A 23,442-nucleotide genomic window follows, 5' to 3' on the forward strand; every position below is an offset into this window, starting at 1 on the left:
ACAAAACTAGTTACCACTTAAGAATCCTATAGATTTAAAACATCTTAACATACCCTTACAACAGATTACTAACAGTTGAAAGTCAATGTTTCAAATCAATTAAACATTCAAAATGACAAGCAGATTTTGGCATTGCCTTGTCTTCAAAGCTTGCTTTGTCTTTTCTAGATGAAAAAATTAAGGAAGCATCCTATTTTTAAAGAACTGAAAACTACATACAAAGCATATTCTTAGCAGCACAGGGGACAAAGCAAAAACTAAAAAGATACTTAGTTTTTCAAAATTAATTCAACCAACACACTTCTTACTTTTGAGAATTGGGCTAGGATAGAGAAGTAAGAGTCTCCATGAACACATCTAATATTTTTCTCCAAACTGTCATTGATAAATGATCTGATATTGATACTAATTTCTAGGAAGGAGATACAATCTTCCCACCCATTAAAAGGAGAAAATAATTCATGTTTTCAAATTTAGACTAGTCCCCAAACATTTAAACAAAGACTAATAAACTCCCCCCCCAAAAAAAACTAGGTTATTTTGAGAAAGTTCCATTTTTAAAATTATGTCATGGTAATTTGAAGATAACTAAAAATGGTTTTGTGGGTTTTACTTACAATCTGCTTTTTTGGGAGGGAGAGGTCATTTGTCCTATAAATGTAACAGTTTAAGTAAGTCAATAGCAATTTAATGACTGCCCTAACACTAAATGACTTTTTTCATAGACATTACTATACATTTTAAAGTTACCAAAATAATTTGCTTCACTGAAAAAATCCTAAGACAAAAATATTAATCCAGTCACTGACCTTTAAAAAGGAACAGCTTTCTTAAAACACACACACACAAACACAAACACACACACACACACACCATACCCTCACTGCCATCCTGTTCACTAAACATATTATTTGCTAAAATCACACATTCTTAATGAGTCTAGCCTGTTTTACTATGTGAAACATTAAAATTAGAATTGAATAGCAATGAATTATGAAAAGAGGCCCAGGATAGACATCTTAAAAATCAAGAAGATATACTTAAGATAACAAGGACTTAAGGGGCCAGGGATTTAGCTCAGTGGTTCTGCCACTTGCCTCGAAAGCTCAAGGACCCAAGTTCGATCCCTGGTACCAAAAAAAAAAAAAAAAAAAAAAAACAAGGACTTAAAACTGTTTGACTTGCAATAACTTTTTTTTGTACCAGAAATCAAACTCAGGACCTTATGCTTGGGAGGCAGGCATAGCACCACTGAGCTAAATCCTGGCCCACAGTAAGTAACTCTTATTAAAGGACATGTTTTACATGCATCCTGGTGTTTCTAAAAAGGAAGGTATCAAAGTCTTACATCTGCAAAAAATAAATTGACATAAAAGGGAAAAACATTAAGATGGCCTTTTCAATCTAAAGATGTACTCACAACACAACTGTGTAGCAAGAAATGACAAAATTGAAATAAGAGTAGAACAGTTTATTTAACCTAAACCTTCAATTTCACTTTCCCATTATTGTCAGTCTTTGGGCTGTAAAGAATACATTATTTATTGAACACTCTGCATTTAACCTCACTGAACCAATACCAACTATGGGAAACAGTATCATAATAAAATGCCAAGTATTCCTCACTAAACATTCACCTTCCCTTAGAATAATGCAAAGGACATTTTAGCTACTGAAATACTTTCAAAAATCAACTGTAAACAAATTAAACACCTCAACTCATCAAAACAAATAAACAAACATACATATGACCAGTTTCAAAATTTCTTTAATGTAATTTTTTCACTAATCAAAAGGCAGAAAATGGGCTGGGGACACAGCTCAGTAGTAAAGCACTTGCCTATAGCATGTGTGTGGTCCTAGGTTTGATCCCCAGCACTAAAGGAGAAAAAAGGCAGAAAAAGCACAGAATCCTATACAATTGTTCTAGATTACTTAAACCTTGAAAACACATTCAATAAAATGTACTCGCCCAACTCTGAAAGTGCATTTGGAATTACATCTCTTGTTATCTTCAATCTGTGAAGAAAATCAAAATACTCAAAGAAAAAACTGACTGAAAATTTTTATTCACCTTAATTCTAACAATAATCCCCTTTTAAAGCCTTGTCACTCAAAAAAAAAAAAATTTTTAAGTCATTTATCTGAAAAGACCATAATAAGAATGTGTGTTAGCTGGGTGTGGTGGTGTGCATGCCTATAATCCCAGAACTCAGGGGGCTGAGGCAAGACTGCCAAGAGTTTGAGGTCAGCCTGGGCTACGTAGTTGAGTTCAAGGACAGCCTAAACTACATAGCAAGACTGTCTCAATAAATAGAAACAAAGAAATAAAATGTGTTAATAAAATCCCAGGCAACATTTTCTCTCAAAAGCAATAAACAGAAAAAGAAAAGCACAATTTCCTTCAAAATTAATTCCTAGCACAATTTCCTTTAAAACTTATTTTCCAGGCATGATAGCACATGCCCATAATCTGAGCACTCTGGAGGCTGAGGCAGAAAGATTACAAATTCTGCCCAGCCTGAACAACTTAGACCAAAATAAAAAATAATAAAATAAAAAATTTTTTAAAAGTTTGAGGACTGTAGCTCAGTGCAAAGGCCCTGGGTTCAATAAGTACCACACCACCAAGTAACAACAGAAATTCATTCCTTCTCAGCTTTGTCATACAAAAATCAGATTTCATTTTGCTCCTAAATTGACTATTTAGTCACAAATAAGGAAACTGTGTCTCAACACCAAAGGGGGCACTAGGTCTTCAGAAAGGACTTGCATGCTCACACAAAAGTCATGCCTGCACATACATGCAAACACTGATTTCTCAAAACAATATAAATTTTAAAGTTAGGGATAATTTTTTAAGTTTATTACAAAATATATGCTTCTAGTATTAAAAGAAACCAATGATAAGACAGGCATAAAGAAGTAAAATCCACCCCATTCATTTGATTGCTCTTCTCCAAAAATAACTGCTCTCCATCCAAGTCGTTTGTGTCGCCTTCCAGATGTGTTATGCATTGGCACACGAGTCTGTCTTCTTTATTTTAAACACAACTTTCAGCATTTTTATAAAGTTCTTTATTGCATTTAAAGTGAAATATAGGGAGAGGAGAGGATGGGAAGAAAAAGAATTAAGATGTTATGTACATATACCAACACTCCACAATAAATATAATCATTATGTACTAATTAAAAATTTTACATTACATCAAAAGTACTAAAAATGAAATATTCCAGTCACTCTTCCTTGTTATATAAATCTATTTCACTTTTTCACGGTTGCATTGTATTCCACTGAGTACTTCTTAACCCTTCCAATGGAAATTTAGGTTGATTCCAGCTTTTCAGTATTGCAAACCAGACAGCAGTCCATACTGCAATGATCACAATTATAGAAAACATCTGTATGCACTAATATCATTATCTATATTATAGATAATATATATTATCTATATCCAAATTCCTTAAAATAACACAAAAAGATTGTACCTAGTGGCAGGGTAGGCAGCATTCATTTCTCCCACCTCCTCAACCAATTCTGGGTATATTACTAACTAGCTCTTTTTAGTCTTCACCAATGTGGTAGACAGAAATAGAATTTCATTTATATTTTATGTAAGAATGAAGAGTATGTTTATTAACCATTTGCATTTCTTAGTCTCTGAAATGTTATCCACTTTCCTCCTATTTCTCTTTTTTAACCAGTTATTAGTTTTCTGCCAGCCTTTGATCAAATATAATGTAAATATTTGTCTAAGTTAGCTGCTTATCTTGGTTTATTATGGTGTCTTCAGCCCTACAGAAATTTTTAAATTTTTATTCAAGTAAATTTATCTGTCTTTTCCTTCACAATCTGAGTTTTAGCTTATTTAAGGGAGGAAGCTTTTTCTCAAGCAAAAATTCGGGGGAAATCATTTATATAGTAACGTCTTAATCATTACTTAAATGATGTTTATTTTTACATAACAGCACCGACAAGAGGCAAATTCCTTTCGATATCATTATTTAACAAAAATCAATCAACTAGTTTCTCTAACTTTCCTATAATCAAATGATATGATAGTGCTTACAACTAGTATACCAAAGGTTTTATTACTTTTAAATTTCATCTTAAAATCTAAGCACTGCAAAATAACTACCAAATAGGCTTAATTTCTGGCAAGCCCAACTCTCTGCCATTGGATCGTTAGATAATCTTCAAAAGCACAGATGTAAAATAAAGTTCAACAATTCGACTTAGCCCCAGTGTAGCTGTAATTCAGTCATCTCTACAAAAGTCAATAGCTAATTTCTGTGAAAGCAAACATAACTGTACAAAAACAGAAAACTGCTTATGGTGCTAACACAGTATTCTGTTCTTTTCCACCCAGATTCTGAAACAAAACACATTCCAAAAAACCACCTCAAGTCACAAGTATAAAGTAAGCCTCGTGAGTGAGTATTCCAATTCAAACTGTTCCTTCACTTGAGTTAGACCCTGAGTCCAGCCACCCTCTCCCATTCCCCACCGAGGGGAGGGGCTGGTCAGAAATTTTCCCTCTCAGTGCCAGCTGCCAGGCATTTAACATCCTCCCATCTCTAAGCTGGCTGGCACAAGTACTACAAGTTGGAAGTTAAGGAAACTGGTAACTCAGAGGGGAATAAAGAATATTTTCCACGATTTGTACAGCACTTGTTTAGCACATTATGTGTTTCCAAAGTGGTGGTTAACCCTTCAAACTGCACTAGAAGGTCAACTCTTCAAACTCTTCACTTCTCATCCACCACTGCCAATTCCATTCAGCGGCCTCCTTACCCTTTGGGGACTATTCAAAAAGTTACTATTTTCTTTTTACAACTACTCACCCAGGCCTCTTCCACTGATGAAAGCAGGCAAAGCCCACGCTGTGTGTCTGTCTCCTAGAGAAGATTGCATCTTTTATTTATCGCCCCTTGGCTTTATTTTCACAGTGAATTCCTGGCTTAAATGCAATCAGCCAAGAAACCCTCCCTATGTGCTCTCCTGTCATTCCTCATTGCTTGCAAGCAGAGTCAAGCACAGAGGGAGGAAAAAAAAAAAAAAAACCACCTCAACACTGCCAGCCAAGCCATAAAAATTCGCAGTCTAGTTTGTTATACTGAGCAACCATAGATGTGCTTCAATCCGCAAGGAAACAAGCAAAGAAACAAAAAAGACTTGAAAGAATGTTAATTAGATGTTTAAAAAGGAGAAAAAAAGGATGGACAACCTCAAATGCACTACCCCCCCCCCAAAAAAAAGAGTGCTGAGCATAGAAAAGGCAACACTGGGGGCTGCCTTTGGAAATAAATGGCCATGCAGAAAATCACGTTTGCAGATTGCATTAGAATTCAAATTAACCAGACAAGATTAAAACAAATTTTACTTCTCCTGGGGCACTATCCAGACCCCACCTACCCCCAAAGAAGACCTTAAAAAGAAATGACCACAGAAAAAGAGAAAAGAAGTTAAAAAAGAGAGATGCCTCCAAATCGATCCCCACTCATCTGGTACTGTGTTGGACATGCAATCTCAAGAAGACTAACACGGGAGGGGGTAGGAAATACAACATTGGCAATCAGGAGAAAAATACTAGGAGTGCGGAGTTTCACTACAGCATTGTTCATCCCAGTCCAGTCCAAACATTCCGACCGCTAAGGCTGGAAAAGATTATCTGGACAGAAAAAAAGAAAACATTTTGGGGTGGAGGAGCAGGGGATGCTTTTCTAAAAATCAGCATTTTGATATAACTCTCATGGTCTGTCAGAGAAAGGAGGGTGTGCAGCTTTAAATCATAAGTCCTTCTCTCGCCTTTGTCAAATATCTTCTACTTTACATGCCCTGAAAAGAAATAAGAAAGACTCTTTTGTTTGCTTTCCCCTTTTCCAGAGGGTGAGAGAAAATGGAAACGGGCACAAATAAACCTGCAAAGGAGAACAAAGTGCGGGGTCGCGCCGGGCAGCCGCGCGGGGGACGCGAGAGCGCCCCGCCGGCCTCCGCCCGCGCGCCCCAGCCCGGGGGCCGTCCCGGGTGCCCCGCAGCTCGCCTGGAGGACGGGCTACCCGACCCTGCTCGCATGGGCTCGTCCCTACCACCCGGCTCTCCGTGGAGGGGCCGGCCCGCTCCTGCTGGCCTCCCGCCCGCACTGCTCGAGGAGCCAGGAGATGCGGGGGGTGCAGAGGGCTCCGCGCGGGGCGCTCGGCGGAGCCCGACACCGCGGCGACCCCGGAGCGCCTCGGCCGCTCCTCCCGTCGGGGCCAGGGCGGAGCGGCGGCCGAACAACGTTCCGTGAATTCCCCTCCCACAAATCGCGGGGGGAGAGGAAGAAAAAGGAGCGGCGACCGCCGGGAGAGGGGGCGAGCGAAGAGCGGAGCAGCCTGGCCCGGCTCTGCCCGGCCGGCATTGTCTACGCGGCCCGCGCCCCCTCCCCCGCCCCGCACGGCCCCGCCACACACCCTTGCCGAGCCGGGCAGCCCCCCACGCCTTTGTCCACGTCGCCCCCCGGCCCGCGAGCAGCCTTCCAGGATGCGCGCTGGCGGGAGGCGAGAGAGGCGGCGGCGCGGGCCAGGGGCGCCGACCCCGCAGAGGGGCGCGTCCTGCTGATTCATTTCCCACTCGCGCCGCCGGGCTGGGGAGACGGAGACGGGGGCGGGGACGGGTGGGGGGGGGCCGTCCGGTCCGCGGAGGGCGCCGGGGAGGGGTCCCCGCAGGGAGGACGGATGGACCGACGGCCCGCGGCTGCCCCGTGACTCACCGACTTGCAGGACGTTGTCTACGCAGCCGCTCTCCAGCAGCGCGATACCCCGGCGGAAGGGCAGCCGCGTCTCGTCGCCGCCGTCCGCTGCCCCAGCGGCCCCCACCGACGGGGCCCCGGCCCCCGCGGCGGCGGCGGCAGCGGTCGAGGTGGCGGCTGGCGAGGACGAGGAGCCACCGCCGCCCGCGCCGCCTGCCCCGCCGCCCGCGCCACCGGGGCCGCCGCCGTCGTCGCCGGGGCCGCCCGCGGTGCCGCCGCCGGTATTGAAGGACGAGTACATGCAGATCTCTCGCTCGCTGCGGGGAAAAGACCAGTAGACGATGCGGCGCTGCACGGGCTCCGGGATGCGCTCGAAGCGCTCCTCCACGCGCTGGAAGGGCCACTTCTCCGCCACTCTGCGAGCTGCGATGTCCAGCAGCGACTCGGGGCTCTGGGTCTTCCCTGGCGGCAGGAGCCCCAACGCCGCGCCGCCCCCGCACGCCGTCGCCGCCGCTGCGCCGCCCGCCCGCGGGCCCGGCCGACAGGCAGAGCTGTAGCCGCCGCCCGCGCCGCCGCCCGCGCCGCCGCCGCCGCCGCCGCCGCTGCTGCCCCCGCCGCCGCCCGGCCGGCAGCAGAGCCGTTTCGCGGGAGGAGGCTGCTGTCCGCGCTCCGCCATGACCGCGCCGCTTCTAACCCGACAGCGGAAGTGCCTGGACCCTATAAACGGCACAAGGAAGCGCGACACGCACACGCCGCGGCGACGCCACGCTGCCATCTAGGGCTCGCCGCTCCTTGTACGGGCAAAAGGGGGTGTGGACTCTGTCGTGACGTCAAGGGTGAGGCGGGGCTCCAATAGGGAGAACCTAAAGCTGGAGGCGGGGCCTATGCAAATCACTGGACTGAAACATAAATAGAGCACTTGGTGGACACAGGAGTGGCGGGGGCGGCGGGGTTGGTGCCTGGTGGGTTGTGAGAGTGTCAGGCTGCCATGACGTGGGGGGGCCGGGCTCAGGCGGGGTTCCCGCAGGAGGGGGCGGGCCGCAGGGTCTGGTCCAAGGTGGGTAGGTCCCTGCACCCCCTGCCTGGCCAGCCTACCCCTCCAGTTCCCTGCCTCCCTTTGATGTCCGACAAGTGAGAACGCGCCTCCTGGGTCGCTGCAGGCAGGGAGAGGGAGTCGGGTGTGCGGAGAGGAGGGTTTCCACGCTAAGTGGGGGGCGGGCCCGCGGTCCGATGCCCCACCCCCGTCAGCCTGCCCCCCGGGGAAAAAGCCTCTGGGCGGAGGAGGCGCTTTCAAAACAAAGAAATGAGGCACGGAGCCCCGGGGACGCGAGTGGAGGAAAGCGGAGGAGGCGCGCCCAGGGCCGCACGCTTTCCTTCCAGTCGGGCTGGGGGAACTCCCCCCAGCCCCAGCCGAACTGCGGCGCCGGGGGCGGGGAAGAGGCTGCGCTCCGCGGCTGTTTTCCACTTCACTTTTGCAGACCCGGGTAGGGAAGAGGAGCGCCCGCCTCGCTGCCCCGCGAAGCTGCAGCGCACCTGGCCCCCAGCCCCGCGTCTGTTCTGAGCGCCGAGCCGGCCGAGCGCCCGAAAACGTGCAGCGCGCTCCGACCTGCCTCGCAGCCGCACCGCGCGCGTCCGGAGCCGGCCGCGGCCGCCCCGCCCTTGTACCCCGTCGGCCCCTCCAGCCGGGAAGCTGAGGGGGAGGATCGCTCTCCACACCCTGGGTGCTGCGGCTCCGGGTAGAGCGCACGCCCGGGCCGTGGACTTAGCACGCACACCTTTGTGAGTACACACGCCGCGGGGCGGGCGCACACCCCACGGGCGCGCGCTTACGGCCCGGCCGCCTGCAGACGGCGCCCCCGGTGCGCACTCGGGCCACGGCCCGGCTGCGACCCCGCGCTGGCGCTCCAATCGCGTGCCGCGCTCCCCGCCGCCTGGCGGCGCCCGGACTGACTGTCCTCCCGGGACGAGGCTGCGGGAGCCGGCAACAGGCGGGGAGCGCAGGGCGCCGGTGCGGGTTTGAAGCAGGGACCCTGCGGACATTATTCGCGCTCAGGGAGATCGAGCAGATCTGGTCCCAGCCGCAGACTTAATTGCCACGTTAGACACCCTCACTCTTTGCCCCACCTCCTGTTTGTACTGTAAACAATGTTACAGCTACTGTCCTGTTGTTGAAGATACCCGTATCTCCCTTGACACTTTTGCGTCTTTTCAGGTTGGACCCACAGCCGGACTCCTTGGGCATTTTAAAGAAAATCACGCAGGTTGGGCCGATGCGGCTGAGACCTTGAACTCCTCTTCCGGCCTGCCTTGGAGCCCCAGGCTGCAGGTCCCTAGAGAGGGGACGCTGGCCGACTTTCCATAGCTGCTTACTTGTTAGGAAAATTTTGGTGACATTATGTTTCTGTATATCCATCTGGTATTTTTCTGGGCACCTCCTCAATGCCTAGGAAAAGGCCCGGGTAGAGGAATAGGAAGATCTTCGTGGGCAAATGGATGGCGAAGTCCCTTTCCTCCAGTTGATTCATTTTTAGATCTCGTTAAAAAGTAAAACTAATTTTAAAACATGGGTGGCAGAAGAAAGTAAGTTGAAAAAACCATTTAAGCTCTATTTATTCTGCCTTGAAAACTCGTCATGGTAGGATTTAGGCTTGTGTAGTGTATAGATTACCTAGTATTTTCACACGTGCACTGGAGGGTTAAAGATGACAAAACCAGCGCGCCCAGACGGGATAAGTGACTCATCCAGGGCCATATGGGCTATTAGTGGAAGAGATTAATTCACACTAAAGAAGAAAATAGACACCTTAGGAGGTGCCTAACCTTTATTTCAATATTATAATGAACCAAAGACAGATTTAAGGCAAGGCCCTTCTCTGAAGGGTGTCTAGTTTAGTTCTAATTCAGAGACAAATCCTGGGCAGGATCTGACCCAGCTTGTCCTGCAGTTTCTGACATTGGCCTCTCTCCCACTTGAACTGACCCTTACATGCACACACACAAATCCGTTTCCCTGACTCGCCATCTCTCCAGTGTCCTGAACTCATCTTCCTGTACCCATTTTTTAGTTTCTTAAACTCCAAATTGTTTAATCTACACCCTGCCCTACAACCTATCATGGTGCTCTTCTCCATTTTTGGTGACCCACCCTTGGAGAGTTTTCACCACCCCAAAACTTCTTCCCAAACCACCGTCTCTCTATCAACTCATTTCTTTTCAGTGGCCACTCATTTTTCCATCACTAGCAGGATACCCATGGCCACCTCAAACCCAAAGTGCTACTTTTCCCCAGAATCTACATTCTCTTCTTTCCCTTGAATTTTTATTGCTGTTTTCACCTGTTTCCAGGCCCTCCAGCTATATTCCTCTTCAACTTTGCCTTTTGCCTGCAACTCCCACAATTTTACTTGCTGTGTTCTCTGTCCTGGCCCTTCTTGCTGCTCACAGTCAATTATTCCTCCTCTTCACTCTGCAAGAGCCTCCTCACTGGTGTGATTGTATAGCCTTTCCTCCTCCAAATCCTCCTCCACCCAGCTGCTGTGCTTCCTAAAGTACATTTCTGATGGTGTCACTCTCCTGCTCAAGTCCCTTTAAAGGCTCCCTGCTGTCTGCTGGAAAAAGTCCAAACTCACATCTGATCTTGACCAAACTCAACTTCCAGTCTGCCACTAAAATCCAAGAGAACATTTCCCCATTTCCCAACAGGAATTTCATTTTGTCTCAACAGGGTTTGTCCACTCTACACTTTTCCTCAAGACATTCCTGCAGTCTGAATTCTCTTCTCTTTTCTCTCTTTCGTCCTCCTTCTCCCCCCGCTTCAATCTCTCTTTCTCCCTCTCTCACTCTCCTTGCAACTCATCAAATTCCTACCCCTTCTTTCAAAGATTTATTCAAATGCCACTTGCTCTGGAAAAGCCCACCTGCTGTGTGCTTTCTCTTCTGGACCCCTTCTAACACTTTGGATCTTTCTTGTGACATTTCTACCATTCTGCCTACCATCACAGTTAGTTTTACTCTTGCCTGAGCTATTGTCTTCTCTCTTCCCTAAGTACAACTTCTGTGAAGCTTGGGAGTATTCCTCCTTCTAGATCTCTGTAGTCTGAGGGCCCACCACTGCACTGCAGGCTTCTGTGTCCCCAGAAGTTAGCTACACTCTTGAGCCAAATGATACTATGTCATAATTGGCTGATGCTTGTGCCACCTCTCCTTTTTTGAGGATTTATGGTGTTTTCTCTACTATTCATGTAAGTCATTACTAAATTATAATTGCCCTTTTCAAAAGGCCTCTACCCCAGGGACAAAATTAGGGGTAGAATCTTCTCCAGTGTTTACCATTAGGCAATGGTAGGAAATCAAAGTACAGAAAGTCTCCAGCTTCCCATGTATAGTGATTCATCACATCACATCACACCATACCACATTGGTCAGTATGGTCAGGGGCTAGACTCCTTGAAAGACCCCACAAATAGTACCCCTGGTAGCCAAACTGACTCAGAGCTCCCTGCATCTAGCCAGTCACCTTATTCAGCACCTGGCTCATTGCAGTTGGATGCATAGATAATAGATGGAATGACAAAAGGATGTATTTAAAAAGAGCCAGTGGAGTCCTAGCCAAGAATCTTGCATGGCTCCTCCACTGGGGATTTAGCTCGGTTCCACCATCTGCCTCGAAAGAGCAAGGTCCTAAATTCATTCCCTGGTACCAATAAAATAAAAATGAAAATTTGAATTAAATGTAACAGCAGTTTATCAAATTCCTGGAGCAGTAGTTTTTGGAAACCCCTACAGTGCCCCAGAGCACAATGTACACAACTTCAGAGCTGGTAAGCAGAAATTAACACGTGGCAGGCTTCCCACAAGAGCCTTCTTTACGCTAAAGTTTGAAAACTGCCCTTTGATGGCAGGAACACACAATCTCAGTGCTTAGGAGGAGGCATACAGAAAGAGAAAATAACATTGCCTCACCATTATTGCTAGTCATTCCAGTTAATTAGCACAGTAATTTAGCATTAGTAGGAAGATTCCAAGACATGGAAATTGGATTAGATCTAAGAAACTTAAAGTCATCTGAAGATGGACACAGAGTTATGCTCATTTCCATGTTCTTTTTCATACAGGGTTATATTTTTATATTATAGCCAAAGCCAATTATGTTCTATAGAATATAATTCAATTGTTTAGAAGGAAATAAAAGTCTAAAATAGCTTAGTTAACCTATGAACTAGGCATTATTCTCCCTTCCAGTGGAATGACAGAGAATTTTACTCTATGGCTAAAAAGGATGAAGAATGAGATAGTAGTGATGATAATCAGTGAAAAATGTCCAATAATAAGAGAAAGTGCCAAAAGAGTCTTCTGGCCTCTCATCTCCTACAAGTATATTCTTGGGCAAAAGAAAAAATAGCAGGGAATGATCAATAAAGAACTGATCAGTTTAAAAAAGTTGCTCCATTCTTGAAGAAGGGAAGAAATCAGTCCATTTTAACTTTGTTATATCCTGGGAAATCAAGCCACTAATCTCTTACTATTGATATTTTTAGAGAGCACAGACTCAGTGCTAAGTCTTGCACAAACAGTAATAAGGCCCCAGCCCCCCTTACCCAAGAAACGAAGAAACTGAGGCTCAGAAATTTTCTACAAAGATTATTTGGCTCCTAATCAAGCAGATATTAAAATTCAGTCCATCTAGCTACAAAACTAGAACTTTTTCCATTATCCATTATTTCCCAAACTGTCAGATTATAAGAGTCACTTGGAACACTTGTTTGAAATACAGATTTTTCTTTATCTCTGTCATGAAGACTCTGATCAGCAGGGCTGGGGGGAGGCTTAAAGTCTTTTTAACTCATGCCCTGGATAATTCTTCAAAATAAGCCAAATTGGGAACATAGCATTTCCCACCACATTGTTATTCACTAATCCACACTGCTCCATTCCTTAAGATGGACTCTTTTGCAATTTGCTGTAATTATTAGAAAGTATATTCACCCACTAATCAACCAGTCTTTCCCATCCCTTTTTTTTGGTACCAGGGATTTAACTCAGGACCTTGCACTTGCTTGCGAGGCAGGCAGGGACACCACTGAGCTAAATCCCTGGCCCTCCCATCCCCATCCCTTTTTTTTTTTTATAAAACTCGTAAACTTCAATTTTCTTTGCCAGACATGCCAATGTAAACTGACAGCTATAAATTAAAGCTATATAGACAATAGGTATAAGTAATATAAAACAAGTTAAGAATAGTACATTTACTGGATAATTTTTTTAATTACTGTACTTTCTTAATTCCTGTGTGCTTTGCAATAGGAATAATAGGGACTTTGTTTTCTTAGAAAAGATAATAACATGAAAGTATAACACACATGAGGTAATTTATAATATACATGTACTTCAACAGCAGCCTGGTTCATATTGAAATCTTGGTTCTGAAGTTAAAATTGAAGCACTATACCTAGGACACCCCCCCACACTCCCCCCTTCCCTTAAGTACAAAAGCTTCGTTTCCATTTTTACTTTTCTTTTTTTTCTTGTCCTTCTTTCCTTTCCCCTCCCCTCCCTTGTTCCCCTTCTCATTTGAACATTTTCTTCCCATTTTCCAATGTTTATTATACATTTTATTCCTTGTTTCCACTTTTGGTTTCTCACACCAGAGAAACAAAGTGGTATTTAAACATGTGTGTTCAATTTATTTCACTTAAGAGTATGCTCTCAAGGCGCATCCATTTAGCTATAAATGTCTCAAGCTCATCCTTTATGGCAGAGAAGTACTCCATTGTATTAAAAAAAAAAACCCACATCTTCTTTACCCATTCATCAGTTAATGGGCATTTGGGCTATTTCCAAGATTTAACTATTACAAGTTTATAGCTATGCCACTATAAACATAGGTGTACGTGTATCAATGTGGTATGATGCTTTTAATTCTTTCAGGAAGATACCAAGAAGGGGAATAGCTGAGCCAAATGGAACCTCCAGTTGTAGTTCTCTGAAGAATCTTCACACTGATTTCTACACACCTAGCAACAATGGAGAAGGGTTCCTTTTTCCCCACAGCCCCGCCCATATATTCCGTTAAGATGGACGCCTTTAAATTTATCAGGAATTTTGAAAAATAAATCATTACATCTCAACATCAAAAATCAGGTTGCCTGATATTTCAAAATTTGGATAATAATTCTGTAACCTCCCAAGTAAAAGACGCTGTATTTGCTTTTATTAAATATTAAAGATAACCTCTTAATTTTTAGAAAAAATTATAGCATAAATGTAGTCTATACAGTTTCAGTATTGTGAAAATGGACCACCCGATCATCATTCCACTGTTCATTTCAATCCAAAATGCAATGGTGACGATCTTATGAAATGAAAACATCTCCGAACTGGAATGTTTACCAGGCCCCAAAACAAGGTTAAAACCTAAGTGGTAGCCAAAAGAAATAGGAAATGCCACATTCAATTATAGTTTTTAGTGTTTCCCTTTCTTTTTACTAGGTATTTTGTTAAGAGTATCACAAGATAGGCTGGGGATTTAGCCCAGCGGCACCGTGTTTGCTCCACAAGTGCAAGGTCCTGAGTTCAGTCCCCAGTACTAGGGGAAGAAAAAGAAAAAGAAAGAAAGATTATCACAAGATAGAAGAACATTGGGGCTGGGGATTTAGCTCAGTGGTTCTGGCGCCTTCCTAGCAAGTGCAAGGTCCCGAGTTCGATCCCCAGTACCAAAAAAATAAAAATAAATTTAAAAAAAGATAAAAGAACATTATTTAATTGCATAAAGTGAAGATACTTATTTCAGTGTTTACCTGTGTTAACTGGGGGGGGGGGGTCCCACTTTTAAACACTGAAAAAGTGGTACTATAGAATTATAATTTAGAAAATAATGATTTCCTCAGAATTTCATCAACCTGCCATTTCACTCTTTTTCATCTCTGTTATGTGATATACAGTACAAGAAAAACACATTTAAGATGCTAAATGCTGTAATATGAACACAATCTCTAGGTAGCCAAAAGATTAAGGTTGTATTTGCAGAAAATAATGTCATTCCAAAATCATTTTGCAAGCATATAGCACGAGCATTTTCCAGAGCAATCAAACAGTATTGTGTTCATTCTCATTCCTATCTGGAAGAACTAAAGCTGTAGGTTAGACAACCAGGTAACTTTAGGGGGCACCTTAGGTCTAGATAAAGACTATTTGCATGTAAGAGACAAACATAAAAGCTATAGTTGAAAATGTGAAGACCAAACTGTAAAATGGATTTATTAAGGACATGTTATCACCCACAATATTTTTAAATGTTCAAGAACTCACTTCTTGTCAAGAATAGTATCATGACAATTCAGATATGAAAAGTGTCACTTTCAATGACTTTGTTCAAACCCAGAATTAGGTAACTTGTGAAAATGAAGAGGTTGCACCAAACACTGGTATATCAGACATTTTTTCAATGTGAAATCTATATTAACACCTCCACAGAAGCAGACAGCAGTAAAACCAGGGCTCTGCAGAACCTTTGTGAGAACATCCTGAAAACACAGGCTTCCCCAAGAGCACATCTACTTTATCAGCACCAGAACTCTTACAAAGCTTAACCCTGCAGCCTAAAAATCTAAAAATCTTTCTAAAATCTGACATACTTCCTGGACTTCTTCTTTTTTGTTGTTGTTTTTTTTGTACCAGGGATCGAACTCAGGACCTTGCGCTTATGAGGCAGGCACAGTGCCACTGAGCTAAATGCCCTGCCCTTCCTTGACTTTTTAAGCATATTGCAAGGGCTTATTCTAAGTACAAAGATACTCTTTAAGATGTGCTATGGTGTATGCAGTTGTTTGTCCATATCTAAAGGCCCACACTGATTTGTTGTTGCTTGCTGGCTTTCTTGCTTGTTTTCCTTTCAGTGCTGGGGACTGAACTCAGGGCCTGGTCCACACTCTACCAATACTCTACTGCTGAGCTACATCCCCAGCCCTTTGTGTCTTCTGTTTCACTTTTTCTTTCTTTTCTTTTTCCCTTCCCCCAGTCTTCTTTCTTTCTTTTAATTTAATGTTCATAGTTTTTTCTTTAGCTTTTTTTGCCTCCTTTATAGTTGTGCCATTCCATTACTTTTATTTATTGTCATATAATCACCCATAACATCCTTTCTCTTCTGAATTTTTACTTCCCCTTAGTTGTGGCTCAGAATGCAAAGACACTGCTTGTCAGGATAGTGTGTAAAATAAAAATCAACTGCGTTCTTCATTAAATACTACTTCTGGTTAAAATATATGTGATCTTTGTGACATTTATTTTGGCTGCATGCAGACTTCCTGGATCCTAGCTACGATCTGGATAATGGGAAATTTTAAAATGTGCAAACTGGGGGCCAGGGATTTAGCTCAGTGGTTCTGCTGCCTGCCTCCCAAGTGCAAGGTCCCGAGTTCGATCCCTGGTACAAAAAAAAAAAAAAATGTGCAAACTGGCTTCTGAGGGGTTAACACAGGGTGATAATTGTATCAGTCGGCTTTCCTGTTACTGGAACACAATATCCAACACCCACTTCTTAAGGGAAGAGAAGTTTAATTCAACTTACATTTTAAGTTTTGAGTCCATGGTCAGTTGTCTTCAAGGCAGAAATAGTATGATGGAAAGCATGGCGCGGGAGGTGGGGTGGGGGGTGTTTAATCCATGGCAGCCAGAGAGCAAAGAGAGAAGGGGGGAGGAGCCTTGGAGGGAAATAAGCCTTCCAAAGGCATAGCCACAGTGACACACCTTTTCCAACCAGACCCTGCCTCCTAACAGCACATTTAGCCCCTGTACTTATCAACAGATTAATCCATGGACGAGCTTAGAGGCCCCAGGATCCAATCACCTTCCAAAAGCCCCACCTCTAAATACATGAGACTTTGGAGAGGCATTTTAGATCTAAACCGTAACAATAATAGAAATCCATGGTGACTCTGAGATGCCTACCAAATTGTCATGCATAAAATAATATATTTTGAATATGATTTAGGTTTAAAGTATTTCATAAAATTACAACCCTTTGGAACCTGGTGGTTCACTTCCAGACTTCCAGAATCTATGGCAATATTCTGATAGATTTCAGATGAACCAGAAGCTGCTGCTAGATCTCTCTCTCTCTCTCTCTCTCTCTCTCTCTCTCTCTCTCCTCTCTCCCTCTCCCTCTCTCCCTCTCCCTCTCTCTCTCTCTCTCTCTCTCTCTCTCTATATATATATATATATATATCACACACAGGTGGACAATCAGTCTACTGTGCATTCCTGTTACAACCTGAATTCTCCCTGGAATGAGGAGGGCTGCAGACCAGATCCTTCACAAGCCTGCCCTGTGAGACGCAAGGCTGTGTAGCAGGAATGGCCTGCCCTGCCCACCTCTCCAACTGGCCTGGCACACTTCATTCCCTTCACTCTCTGGGGCTCTGCCAAGGCGAGGCACTCAAGCCTACTTTCAGTTCCTTGAACACTCATTTCCTCAAAGAGCCCTTGCCCAAGAGTTCCCACTGCCAGGAAGTTCTCCTTCCCCAGGTCCTGCAGCCTAGTTTTCTCCTACTCAGCTTAATCACACTTCCCTAGGAAAGCCTGGCTGCTCTGCCAGGTCAGTTCGCCCTATTACACACTCCAGCAGTTATGTGGACTTCTCCTAGGAGCCCTTATCTGAGTTGTAATTTTTCATTTAGTTGTATGTAGGATAGATTGCCTGGAAAAATAGTAGGTGCTCAATAAATATTTGTTCACTCTACAGAAGGGAGGGAGCAAGGGCACCTCAGCCAGACTGGCCTCCTCGTTGTGGTTAATATCAAGGTGTGCCAGGAGAGCAATTGCTAACAGCTTATAGTCACTCAATGGCTACCAAAGCTCTCGGGTCTTTCCCTTCAAGAAAAGAATAAAATCTACCGGATGAACATTCAGCAGCATGGTGTGAAGCTATTACTGCTACATTCTGGAAATCATCACATTATTCCAAGCAAAGAAATAAGAAGAAAATCTTCCCAAACAAATGTCAAAAACTTTACCACACTGTCATGCATGCTGCCTGTACCATTTGTCTTTTGTTAATTTTTTTTCCTGGCTTTCATCTCAAGTGTCTCTCAATTTTGGCAATTTCAAGCCTTTTAGTTACCATGGAAATAGGAAACAATGATCTCAGAGACTAGGAGTGGGGGATATATCCAGTCTATTGGGGTTCTAGAGTTTTCAGCCTTTAATAATATTTGTGTGTTGAGGGAATGGATCTGAAATACACGCTTCTATGTCACCAACACATATTTACCTTCGTGCCTATAATGTGCCAGGCATTGTTCTCTGACAGGAATTCTCTACCTCCAAACTGCTACTTTAAAAGTAATCATGCTCTCCCAGATGTGGGCTCTCAGCTTAAGGTCTCCCTTAAAGTCACACTGTAAAGCATGGACTATGAACTCTCAGTGAGTCCCTTTCTCTTTCCTTCTGGATACCCTCTCAACTCCAGATACTTTATAGAGCTCTTCCTAATATCCTACAAATGTGAGTTATGAAGAACCTTGCTGTATACACTTAGATTTAGTTTTTTGTGTCTGTTTCACAGATAGATTTAAGTATCTTAACTTCCAGGGTAAGAAAACATTTGATGTTGCTTTTGTTGTTGCTGTTCTATAACTTTAACAGTTAGTAGTTGCATACATCTCCAGGAAATTTGAACAATAGTTACTGAAATTTTTGAAAATTCTGGGAAGGTAAGAAAATTGTTTACTTACCTTCTTAATAGGCAAATGCCCACAATTTAACATTCTGTTAGTATGACTTGATTTTTTTCTGATTTTGAACCTGGAAACTTATGTGCATGTATATGACTACATAAATTGGTTTTAACATGTTAGAATATGCTATATTACAATAATCCACACCTTATGCTACCAAAAAGCGTGAAAGTTCCCTGAAGGAAAGATATGGAAGATTCTAAAAAACAACTACTAGTTTGTTTCTGCATGGAAATTCAGCCTGCTGGCCTCTCCCTCTCCTTTTAAGGATTTATTTTCTATTAAGTACCAGATGAATCGCACCCCACTGCAAGTCCCCACCCCACTGCTGACTACTCTCTCCCGCCTGTAATCATGGCCTTAGAAATACCCAGAGGAGGCTTCTACCAAAAAGTATGTTTGAGTAAGGCCAGAAATCCAGACTAAATATATTTTCTGATTTCCAATTCAACCATTAGAGATTTAATTCTTTTGTACCTTCATGAGATCTCTTTAAGAGATATCAATCAATATCCTTCAAAGGACTAAGAGTAGAAGTCATTATCAGTTTATGCTCCCAAGGGATTCTTTAAACTGAGTCCCAACCCCTGTAGAGAATTAAAGTCAGGACAGGCCCTGGTGCTAGTAGGGAGAGGGATTCTGTTGCTGGTGGGGGGTGGGGGAACTAAATGAATTTCATTAATTCCACCTTGGATTTCACACCTTCAATTCATGGACTGCCCTTGAAAGTTTCTTCCTCCAGAATCCTCTGTTGCATATTTGTTCCCCTTGCCTAGATTTTTCTGTGTGTGTTTGTGTGTGCACGTCATAACTATGTGCAAATGTCTGTGTCTCTGTCCCCTAGTCTTTGTCATGTGACACTAGCTTGTCTAGCAGTGCTAATCATAAAAAATTAATTCAGATTACTTGTTGGATGATTTACATTTTTCAGCTTCATTAACAGCTAATCACTGCACAATGGATTACTCAACTAGGCTGTGAAATTTGCCTTCAAGGTGGCTAGACTAACTGGAATGATCATGCCAGGGGACTTCAGGAGAGTATCATGTACACACAGCTATTATGTCTTTTACGGGATCATGGGTTTGTCTGTGAACTGTCTGTTCATGTTTTTGGCAGGTCCCCTTCCTTATTCTCCATTCACTGCTCTACCTCAGCCTCTGCTGGCTCTACCTTCAGATTCCTCCATCACCAGGTCTTTCATGGAGGGTGCAAGCTCAGTTAGGCTTAGCATTGTGCTGTGAGGAATGTCGCTGTGTGCCTGCAGGTGTGGCAGGCTGGCCAACTTCACCCCATAAGGGTTCAGAGTGAAGCTGTGAGGTGAAAGGCGTGTAGCCAGAAAGCTGGGAAAGGTGCCACTGGGGACACAGCCAGCTGTCTGGCTGGCCTCAGAAAATCTTCCTCTGGCCATGCCCTGAGGAACAAAACATCAATGACAGAGGCATGACTCCAGAGCCAAAGTCACATGTGATCTCTTTCTCCAACCACTGAAAATATTCTGGTGGGACTTTTGATTGGCCTGAGGGCAAATGAGAAGCCCCCACCACAACCACACCACACAGACCCCCAACTCCAGCACTGGCTTTGACCAATAAAACTCAATTTAGCTCGAGTGGCAGCTGATTGGGGTAGGGCACTGGAGGCGAGCCCTGACATCCACAGCCAAGTTCTGTTTTTGCAGGTCTAACACAGGCCACTAACTCCTCTGGCCACAGAGCACTCTGTAGGTAGGACCAACCCTGTTTACCCTTGACAGGAGCCATTTGCAAGGGCTGGTTGGTTCTGTCAGGGGTTTTCTCTTAACATTTGTCAATGACCATTGTCAGGTGTTGCTAGGGTTGCAGGAGAAAGGTTTCACTTGATTGGCTAAGCAACTGTATTCCTTAACCAATCCAAATGCTGTGCTTGGGGGAGGGGTGCTTAACAAGATAGAACAATATCAAGCACAGGCAGACGCCTTCCGTATACTAATAAGGCGTCTGGAAAAATGGAATTATAGTGTGTAGGAATCCCATGCCCCTCCACCGCTCCAGCCATGGCCTGGTTGCTGCTCAAAATGTTACAGTATAAGTTAAAGTCATTCCCACTGATCGGAGGATATCAAGATTTTAAAGCAGGCGAGTAGCCATCATAAGGAGGAAGTAAAACTCCTTGCTCATTGTGTTTTACAGCCTTCCTTAATAAAACTGCTGAATTGTAATTTAAAATATTCCACCCTTTCAAATAAATAAGCACAGCCTTTAAAAACAGGAAGTGAGAGAGGCACACATGTAATGTCAACTAAACATTCATAGACCTTCCATCCCACGGAAAAGTTGAAAATCACAGAACAGTCCTACAAATTCATTTTAGAACGATGACAACAAGGGGTCACCGCCAGGGAGGCATTATGCCTCTGGCAGCACACTCTGGGGCTGAAACCTGAATGCTAATTAGAAAACAAATGAAAGACAAATATTAGCTTGAAGGGAAATTTGGATCTGGCCAGATCATAGACCTTTGAAGATTCAAATAGAGCTTATGGCACCGAGGAAAGTAAGAGTATCCTTGATGGTAGCAATGGCTGAGTCCTCAGAAAGCATCACTGCCAGGGAGCCAGATGTTTCTGCCAAACTCTGGTGATAGGTCAAAAACAAACACCATTATCTTGCCTGAAAAGTAAGTCAAGATTCTGTATAATATTGATTTCCTGTTCAGTTATCAATGGAATCACCAAACTTTTGCCATTTTTATGTCAGTTTTTAATTAGTCACAAGAAGTTTTTTAAGTCTTCCTTGCCAAACTCTGCTGTCAGACCCACACCTTTAAAAGATGGAGCTGCCACTCAAGAATATTAGTGGAAGGAAGAAAGGGAAAGAAGAAGAGAAGAGGAAAAATAAGATGTGTGGTTTCTATGCACCCCACTCCTCACTGCCTACGGCCCTTATCCAGCCTGCTTCCGTCTGCTCAGGAAGGATCCCATAACTGAACTTGAGTTAAGGAGCTTTAGCTTAGTGTCAGTCTGAAACGGGTTTCAGAGTTCTCCACTGTATGTCACATAAATTTTTGAAGAAGCTCAAAATGGGAGAAAAGGATAAAAGATTCTAAGATTGGGTAATTTCATCTTCAATCTTCACCAATCTAAAGAAGAACACCCTTGGGGAGAAAGTTATTTTCGAGAAGGGCTGCCCACAGGACTGCTTTCAGAGTTGCACAGAAAGTAGAGCTTCACCATCCTCCCACATCAAGTTCAAGTACTCACTCCATGCTGCCCCCACTTTAGGCCAGTAGGACCTGTGTTGAATGAATTGGGCCACAGATCCTCTAATCTCTTAGTGGAGACACTATTAATAGCAGAAATTACTACTTCTAAGGGAAGGAAACATAGAGAATGTTATACTAAATGCAGATATTTGTGCTTTTGGCAACATCTTAGGAAGTGATTTAACCCACTTGCAGAGCTAGGCATAATTTGTCATATGTCCCTGAAACCTTAGCCCCATTTATTTTTCCCTTATGACTACTTCAATCATGTTTATTAATTACTTAACCTGCAATTAAAGAGTAAAGTTCATCTATTTAAGTTTCACCCCATTCTTTTCCTGAACCACATTCTCTAATAAAAGGGGAAACCTTTTAATAATTAAAAAAATACTGAAAAACTGAAGAAGCAAACAGTCCTAGATAATGCACAATTAAAGAAGATAACTGGAGATCATTAATGATCCCTAGCAGAAGATGATATCAAACTCAAGGGAGTTTGCATGAATGGTGGAGAGGCCATGCTTAGCATGCACCAATATGAAAATGTCTAGGAGAAATGAGATCAAAACAACAATAGAGCCTGGGATTTAGCTCAGTGGCACCGCACCTGCCGCACAAGTGCAAAGTCCTGAGTTCAATCCCCGGTACCGGAAAAAAAAAGTCAGCAATGGAGTTGGGGTGAAGATGATGTCAGTTTAGTTTTCAAAATGTCATCACTATATTGAGTTTTCCTTTGGTCCAAACAAGAAACAAAGAAAAAAGTTGAACAGCTTCATGGGCAAGCAGATCAATTGGCAAAGGATCTGAGGTAAAAAATCTTGGAAAAAGTTTGTACACCCCAAGACTGAGTGAGAAGACACTACATCCTTCTTGTTGGCCTCTATTTTTCCAAGTCCTGTTTTTCTTATAGCAGACTATTCTCATTTTCAGTCTACTCTTCATTTTGTCCCACCCATTGCTGAGACCTGGGTCATTCTGTAGATTTTCTTCAAAAGGTTTAGTTTTTAAAGAGCTGTTTTTTCATTCATTTGTGTCACACATTCAAAGTATTTCAAGCATAATCTTTCACTAACATGTGCTGAACTTATAAAAACCTATTGATGGGGCCGGGGATTTAGCTCAGTGGTTTGGCCGCCTGCTGTGCAAGCGCAAGGACCCGAGTTCGATCCCCTGTACCAAAAAAACAAAACAAAACAAAACCTATTGATTATATCCATAAGCCCACAGGTCGATTTGATTATGGTTTCGGGAGGTGGCTCTTTCTAGCCATCCACATAGCAGGCATGTTAGAAAACAAATCAAAGTGGGAAGTTCAGAGCCGACTTCATTCTCTGGGATGCTCTTTGGCAGTTTTTACAGATTACCAGTGTGCTTAATTGTTCCAATGGCTGTTTCTTCAGGCAAAGCCATTTTTCACTCTGGACCCAGGAAAACTTTGAATTTTCTTGAGCCTGCAACAGATTTGGGGAACACTATTTATTAAGATCCATATGTTTTGTTTTGGTCACTAAAAGTAATAACCATAAAAGAAAAAAATTACTAGCTCAGACTGCATCAAAATAAAAAACTTATCATTAATAGATCATTAACAAAATGAATAGGAAAATAATAGACTGGAAGAAAATAATCTCAAAACAAACTGGGCAGAGGACTGATGGGTAGGATATGTAAAGAACTTCCATTTGTTAATAAGGACAAAATTTTTTGTGTGGACAGAAAATTTGAACAGGAACATT

General features: G+C 43.5%; 1 protein-coding gene and 1 long non-coding RNA gene across 2 annotated transcripts in view; one reads left to right on the top strand and one right to left on the bottom strand.

Annotated features, from left to right (window-relative positions):
• Zswim6 (zinc finger SWIM-type containing 6) overlaps nt 1–7,521 on the bottom strand; it is a 192,143-nt gene extending 184,622 nt beyond the window's left edge. The window contains exon 1 of the mRNA XM_087189574.1: nt 6,753–7,521. Coding sequence (XP_087045700.1) covers nt 6,753–7,506 — 754 coding nt within the window. The 5' untranslated portion in view covers nt 7,507–7,521. The remainder of the gene's footprint in view (nt 1–6,752) is intronic.
• A 152-nt stretch (nt 7,522–7,673) lies between these two features.
• Nucleotides 7,674–14,462, top strand: LOC147824444 (uncharacterized). Its single transcript, XR_015442364.1, has 2 exons — nt 7,674–8,510; nt 8,944–14,462. It is a non-coding gene; the product is annotated as an uncharacterized LOC147824444 (long non-coding RNA).
• Nucleotides 14,463–23,442: the final 8,980 nt, after the last annotated feature.

The sequence above is a fragment of the Heterocephalus glaber genome, unplaced genomic scaffold (genome assembly GCF_053883595.1).
Source record: "Heterocephalus glaber isolate CG9 unplaced genomic scaffold, H.glaber_assembly_v1.0 deba00001543, whole genome shotgun sequence".
Classification (NCBI taxonomy): Eukaryota; Metazoa; Chordata; class Mammalia; order Rodentia; family Bathyergidae; genus Heterocephalus; species Heterocephalus glaber.